Below are 7,490 nucleotides of genomic sequence, written 5' to 3'. Positions count from 1 at the left end.
TGATAATGCTATTCACACATCTATTTTACCTTCCACACATTCTTGTTAATTTTTTTTCATTGATCTTCTTCAATTTACTTGATCCGAGGGCTAAAAATTAAAAATAGTGTGTGAGTAATAAAAAAAGGATATGTAGATACTTATGGAACACAATCTCCACTCTATCAGAGGAAATTATGGATCTAAATCTCATAAACGACAACCGTTGTTGACTAGAATAGATCATCTTCAGATCTCTTTCACTAAGGTCACCGGATCAAGTGATTCGAGCATTTGAAATTTCATCTAATGGCCACCTGTTTTGACCCGTTGGATGAAATTTCAAAACAGGTGGACCGTTGGATAAAATTTCAAAGGTCAGATCACTTTATCCAGTGGCATTGATGGAAGAGATTCGGCTCGTTGTTGACTACTAGATTGAAAATAAAATTATTAAAAATAAAATCGCATTATTATATTTTTCAGTTAGGGGGTCATTTTAAAGTTATAATAATTATAACCGTTGAATTTTTATCCAACGCTCCACACTCTTTGATCATGAGGATCCTTATCCTTGATCAGGTGAGGATCCTGATCCCTCTTCTCCACTGTCTGTCAAAAACCAGCACGCTCCTGCCCGACAAAGTCAAACCCCCAAATCCAAAAATCCTCCATTTTCTTATCCCATTTGTCATTCTTCGACCTCACTCCCTTTTTCTGTCATATTTAGGCTGTAAGCCTTCCACGACGGTGGACCTAAATTATCCTTTTCTTTTTCAATTTATTTTCCAAATTCCACAAGCTTTCGTATTTATAGGTAGAGACAGAGAAAGCGGGACGGGGGTAGAGAGAGAGGGAGAGAGGAAGGAAATGGGCAATTCATTCGGTTGCTCCGCCTCCGGCGAACGGCTGGTTTCGGCGGCGAGAGACGGGGATGTAATCGAGGCCAAAATGCTCTTGGATTGCAATCCCTGCCTCTCCAAATACTCCACCTTCGGCGGCCTTAACTCCCCTCTCCATTTCGCCGCCGCTAAAGGCCACAACGAGGTGCTTTGTCCGTCCTCTCTTCCCCTTTTCTTTTCTGGGTTGGTTCTTGTTTTCAATTTTTTAGATTGGGATTGTTCTTTTTGATCGGATTTTCGATTTTTGTTGTGGGTTTTCTTTTCTGGGTTTGATTCAGATTGTTTCTTTGCTGCTGGAGAATGGAGCTGATGCCAATTCCAGGAATTACTGCGGGCAGGTACGAAAGTTGGTGCTTTTTCTCATCTAGATTATGATTGTTTGTCAGACAGTAATTTAATTTGTGTTTCAGAATCCCCATTAGAGTAAATTTTGGCATTTGGGTATTGATCTGGTTAGAAAGTTTAGTGATTTGTTTGCTTTGTCGCATAAATCGAACCCTCTTATCGAAAAAATTGAAGCTCACGAGGGGATTGAACTAATTTCATGCTTAAGGGCCATAGATTTCATTCTAGCGGATGTAGTTAGGGAAATGCAGCTGGTATATTTTCCTTTATGTTCAACGAAATTGTTGTTCTGTGTTTGATACGAATGTTGATTAAGTTATTTGATTTCTGTGTTTAACTTTAAAGACAGCATTGATGCAAGCATGCCGATATGGACATTGGGAAGTTGTACAGACCCTCTTGCTCTTCAGATCCAATGTAATTGATTGTCTCATTGTATTTTTATTGCTATTTAACTGGATTGTAATATTTGAGTAATGAATCTTTCATAGTGAAGCTAGATACATCAGTTATGCTTTGAAATACTGTAGTTTTTTTTTCCACTTAGAAAAAAATATTGATTCGAACACACAATATTTAATCATAGTATTTTTCTTTATACTAGGTCACAAGAGCAGACTATCTTACTGGTAGGACTGCTCTTCATTTTGCTGCTATAAATGGGCATGTAAGATGTATAAGACTTGTCGTGGCTGACTTTGTTCCAAGTGCTCCCTATGAATCTCTAACTGCTCAGACAGAGTGCGACAGAGGTGATAGTGCAAAGGTCGTGAACAAAAATGAGCAAAGGTATTTGGGTAGCTTCTGTTTTATTTGTCAAGGAGATTTTTATGAATGTAAATTCTCCCACGATTGGAGCAATAATGAAAAGAGTAGCGATGTGGGATTGCTTTCCATTTCTACAGATTCAAAGTGGCTAAGTCACTAAATTCATTTTCTGCATGAAGTTTTCCGTGCACTATGTAAATAGATGCAAACTCTGTTTAGCCCATTCAAATTTTTGCTGGTGTTATATCGCCAAGACATTTATATTTGTTTAGGTTTTGAACAAACCGTTATCGGATAGGTTATGCTTTTAGATTGTACAGAAGCATTTGATCTACACATATCTTTCTTGCTATTTATTCATTCTATTCCAGTGCAGTGCTCTATCCAAACTTGTAAATAAGGTAGCAGATTGTGGTATTACTGCTCTCCATATGGCTGCATTGAATGGATCTTTTGGTTGTGTACAACTCCTACTTGATCTTCAAGCAAATGTGTCTGCTGTGACGTTTCATTACGGGACTTCTATGGATTTGATAGGTTTGCTTTTTGTTTAGTAACTAGTATGTTAACCGAAGGAATGTTGCTTTCCCATCCTGCTTCAAACTGAAGTGGAAGTTTATTCTTTGTAGGTGCTGGAAGTTCTCCACTGCATTATGCTGCTTGTGGGGGTAACTTAAAGTGCTGTCAGGCAAGAACTTGTTAGTTTTGACAGCTTGTAAATTAGTTTCTCTCTCTCTCTTGGATTTAAACTGATGGTGTCCGTATTTTTTAGATCCTCCTTGCAAGAGGTGCCAGCAAGATGACTTTAAACTGCAATGGGTATGGGTCTTTTGGTTTTAACAATTAATGTTCTGTTACTATTAAATGATTAATGTGAAGTATATTTTTTCAGGTGGCTTCCAGTTGATGTTGCCCGAATGTGGGGGCGCGGCTGGCTTGAACCACTTCTAGCACCCAATTCTGACTCATCAATACCAGCGTTCCCCCTATCAAGTTACCTATCTTTGCCTCTCATGAGCATAATGAACATAGCAAGGTAACTCTTGAACCAAGTACATCTATGGATACTAACACTTACCAAGTTTCTGGATGTCCAGTGCTTGGTGTCGAGAGTTTCACGCAAAGGATGCCACATACTCATGGACACATTAAAATCCTTAGGAAAATTTTAATGAGTGTATCAGTGTCACCACATAGACTCAAGTTCCTTGGAATTTACTGCAGGGAATGTGGATTTAAGTCTGTGACAACATCAGCGGACGATGCAGATACTTGTGCTGTCTGTCTGGAAAGACCATGTTTGGTGGCGGCAGAAGGTTTGTCCCGCAGTGGTTATTTTTCATGTCTTATGCTTTCCTGATACTTTACAAACTACCTTTTCCCATAGTATAGCCGAATGCTAACATTGTTAGCTAGTCCTATAACTATTGTAGTTGCTTACTGATAATCCTTTCCCGAGGTCCTTAATAGTCTTGGGAGGACATTAGATTTGATTCATTTAACTGGAGTAAAAGCCTTCTGGTGTTACCACGATAATAATTCTGATTGCATGTTTAATTCATTGGTCCTATTTGTTTGTTTTAATATTGTCTTAGATGGGTGGGCAGGATTTTACCAAGTTACGAACCGGATAAGAGGCAAAATGGTTTCTTGGCCTCTCATGCTCCCAGTCTTAAATTCATAGAACCCAATATTTTCAACCAGTATGTGCATAAATACAAATGAGGCATTCCAGTAATATATTGAAAATAAGAAATGCCAACTCGGGATAAAGTCATGTATATATGCATTATGTAGTTTGTGGTGATACATTGCTTACTTAATGGGTGAGCTTGATATTTCATAAAAACCCTATGACTTTTTTTTTTTTTTTTTCTCTTTCTAATAGTGATATGCCATCCTTTAAAATATTGTATATCTCTTCGATTAACATTGAAATCTTATGAGTTATTCCATTATCGTGTTCAACCGCTGTTATGTTAAGTGTCTACATTATAGAAATTCAGTTATCTTATGTACAAGATTATACTCATCCTTCGTTTACTTGTACCTTCAGGCTGTAAGCATGAGCTTTGTGTAAGATGCGCACTATATCTTTGCTCAACAAGCAACATACCTTCGGAAACGGTGGGCCCACCTGGGTCCATTCCGTGCCCATTTTGTAGGCATGGAATCATCTCCTTTGCCAAATTGCCTGGCTCCCCGGCAAAGGAAAATAGACTACAGATGTCACTTGGCCTTTGTACCCCTTGTATGCTTCATCCTCGTGACCCAGAGCGTCTATCTCCAGCTTGTGCACCAGAGATCCGAAAGAACCGTGTGGCTTCAGTTTCTTCAGATATGCTCTGTGCAGTCACCTGCAGTCCGTTTCCTTCTGTCACCATTCCTTTGTGCACCTGCAATGATGGTCCATGCCCACCATTTGAATCCCGGGAGGTAGAAACCGAAGATGAATTGCCCAGACATCCCCAAGCAACACCAACAGACCAGGATAAGATGGAAGGGCCGAGACTTGGAAAAACATGTTCAAGCATGTTTTGGAGCAGAAGAAGCTGCACCAGGGAGCATCAGTGCAATGCTGAAATAAATGCTTAACGAGTTTGATGGCGATGGCGTGCCTTCTCATGTGTCCCAGTCAAAAAGGAATTTTTTATTTTACATCAGCGTTGTGGGGTGCTGTATGTTTGATCCCTTCTGGCCGTGGAGTGTATGAAATTAAGCAAACCCGCATTTGCCTCCTGTTTTTGTTCGGCTGGCTACATGGTGGATCTCGGTATTGGCATCACAGTGTAATGTTCTCTTATGGTATTTCCGGCGGCTGTAAAATTTGTATGTTTGGAATATACATTGATTGTAATTGAATGTGAACAAAGAAAAGAAAAGAAAAAATTCGTTTCACTACATTTCTTGAGAGATTGTGCACCAAACAACGACAGTGCAAGTGAAATTAGTGCACTCTTGCTCTTTCGCATTATAGCGATGTTCTAATATAACTAATCTAAATATTGCAATTTTTCTCTTTTCCTTCCCCAATCTTTCCTCCCTTTTCCTTACATTTTTATGGCCCTATAGCTCACGGATGCCATTGCTATGAGTTTTTTGTGTCTCAGTGTTATCTAAGGGTTGTCTCAGTTTGATCTAAGCTTGTCCGGATAAGGCCTTTATAACTTTTTCGTCTCTAAATATCGTTCCTCACCATAAATCCTCAACCATTTGTCCCTGCTTCTCAGCTCATCAGGTGTCTCCTCCAAGGACCTCTTCCGGTGACACTTTGGTGGTTTGTAGCTTTTAAAGAGCAATTCACACTATTTTGGTATGATGAGGGAGTGTTCGTAGCTCGGGTGGCTTGTCTACCCTCATTTTCTGTTTATTCATTTGATTCGTTGATCCTTATTCTAGGCAGTGATAGCTTTGTGACAACGGAGGTGACTGTTTTACTTTTTCAAATATAGGTTTCTTTTTTTACTTGTGTGTTGCTATATGCGTTTTTAATGTAATTTATCATGCAGAATTGAGGTTTTGCTTGGATGTTTTAGACACTCTCTTTGAGTTGTCCTTATTTTGTGTTTAAACAACTTGGTCATGTTCAAATCAGCATTCTCTTTCGCATGATGGGATGGTTTTAAGTAACGCTGGAAGAATTATATTCTCAGATACGAATGCCACGTTGCAATAGCACGGTGACACGTAACTTAGCCATGAGGCCTAGCTACATGAACCGCATCACCAAAACAACAATCAACAGAAAATAAAAGAAGCGACCGATGGGACCTACCACTGTCCCAAATACCTGGTACAACAAAATAAACGGTTGCCAACGTACGTACATAATAACAAACCCTAGTACGTACGATCATATGCATAGTTGCATAATCTCTCTCTCTCCACGCTTTAGGGAAGACCAGCACAGCAGGAGATACAAAACTTCAATCTTTTTATGATATTTTAAATTTTATTGATGTTAATCCAGTACCTATTTATCATCATCTTCTTCTAGCTGCAGTTGCCCGTTGCGCATTGAAGTAGACGGCAGCCACAGGCAGCCCGAGACCATTCTCCTGCGAGAATATCCTGGTATTGAAATTGTCTCTGGAAGCTGGAGCTCTCACTGTTTGTCTTCCTCTCTGCTTGAATAGCAGGAATACGTACCTGTGAATGCCTACGACCGGCCGTGGAATTTCATACTCGACAATCTCTTTTCCTGTTAATCATATAAAACCCAAAATCTCATATTTAGCTAAGAACAAATCTTCGTTTAGCCCTAATCTTTTGTGTGTGTGTGTGTGTGTATCACTGTATTGTCTGCAATGACTAGTTAATTACTTACCAAATGAGACATCAGTGGTGCCAGGAATGTCTGTGACCATCCTGAAATATATATATAGTTTAGTGAAAGTTAAATTATTGAAATGAATAATTAAGGTACAATCTCTAAAACTGTAGCATTTGAGTTTGTGTGACAAGTAAAATATATACAAACCAGTGGAGATGTTCTCTCAGGTATGGTTCGCTGGGGCTTGGAAAATCTGGGTCTGTCATTATCTTCATCAGCAGCAATCATCCGAAAACAAAAGTTGGTTATATAACAGTAGTACTATCAATGTATCATATTATCTTCATGTAGCAAATAAGTAATCACAAAGTATTGGTGAAATTAACTTACTAAGGTATAAGCAATCCTCATATCTTCACCTCCGATCTCGACGCGAGGTTTAGCAGCAATGACAGAAGGCATGAGCTCATGTCCATTAGCAACTTGTCTGTTTGGGTTGTAAACTACATTCAGGTTCACAGTTGGGGTGAAGATGTCCACAACCTCTCCTATCACTCTTCCAAGAGTTAATGGCTCCATCATCCTTGACATACAAAAGAAATGGAGTGAGAGAGTGTTGAAGAAATGTTATATATCTTTGTGCTTGAAAGTTGATTATGCAGTATACTGGAAGTGAGACTATGTTGGCTTTTATAGGCACAAAAAAGGCCCAGAAAGCATAAATTAATAATATTACTCAATTAATTACCATTCAGGGAATAAGAAGTTTGTAGATAAGTTGACTAAAAGCATTTACCCAATGTTCCAAGTTCAACTCTCCCCCTCCCATATCGTTGTATTAAAATTACTATTTGGGGAAAGGACATTTAAAGTAAGATTTCAAATTCGAGTTATCTTTTGGATGTGGTGAGAAGCCACTAAAAGAAGGATGAGTCCTTACTTTGCTGAGTTTGAGCAAAGAGATCCCTCTGAAAAGCATAAAGATATATTGGTATCTCTCTGTAGAATCTAATGTCATTGCCTTATTGGGTAAACGAGAATGAAGAATATAACTTTTTCTACTTATAAAAACAATATCTTGGGAAAATGGGAATTCATCTTTTAGAGGTGCTTAATAATTCTCCACGTGCACACAGGCTTTCTTTCCAACATTAGAAAGGAAATAATTCTCTTATCAGCAGGTCTGGAAAAAGTGTTATAATTTAGCTTGATGGAGAGCCACA

At 38.8% G+C, this 7,490-nt stretch overlaps 2 protein-coding genes across 2 annotated transcripts; one reads left to right on the top strand and one right to left on the bottom strand.

The window, feature by feature from the left end:
- Positions 1–849: 849 nt before the first annotated feature.
- On the top strand, positions 850–4,897 carry LOC103960542 (E3 ubiquitin-protein ligase XBAT33). The gene is made up of 10 exons (XM_009373030.3): positions 850–1,026; positions 1,160–1,219; positions 1,572–1,643; positions 1,831–2,015; positions 2,371–2,531; positions 2,624–2,682; positions 2,767–2,813; positions 2,887–3,030; positions 3,219–3,310; positions 4,051–4,897. The coding sequence occupies exons 1-10, from the start codon at positions 850–852 to the stop codon at positions 4,587–4,589; spliced, it is 1,536 nt and encodes a 511-aa protein (XP_009371305.2). The 3' UTR covers positions 4,590–4,897.
- An 832-nt stretch (positions 4,898–5,729) lies between these two features.
- LOC103960541 (CEN-like protein 1) lies at positions 5,730–7,136 on the bottom strand. Its single transcript, XM_048565710.1, has 5 exons — positions 7,016–7,136; positions 6,658–6,850; positions 6,475–6,536; positions 6,322–6,362; positions 5,730–6,195 (listed from the first exon to the last, which is right to left on the bottom strand). The coding sequence occupies exons 1-5, from the start codon at positions 7,057–7,059 to the stop codon at positions 5,978–5,980; spliced, it is 558 nt and encodes a 185-aa protein (XP_048421667.1). The 5' UTR covers positions 7,060–7,136; the 3' UTR covers positions 5,730–5,977.
- Between the last annotated feature and the right edge of the window lie 354 nt (positions 7,137–7,490).

The sequence above is a fragment of a genome, unplaced genomic scaffold (genome assembly GCF_019419815.1).
Source record: "Pyrus x bretschneideri cultivar Hongxiangsu unplaced genomic scaffold, Pyrus_bretschneideri_v1 Contig4, whole genome shotgun sequence".
Lineage (NCBI taxonomy): Eukaryota > Viridiplantae > Streptophyta > Magnoliopsida > Rosales > Rosaceae > Pyrus > Pyrus x bretschneideri.
The sequence above is the reverse complement of the archived record's forward strand: the minus strand, read 5'-3'. Positions and strand labels throughout refer to the sequence as shown.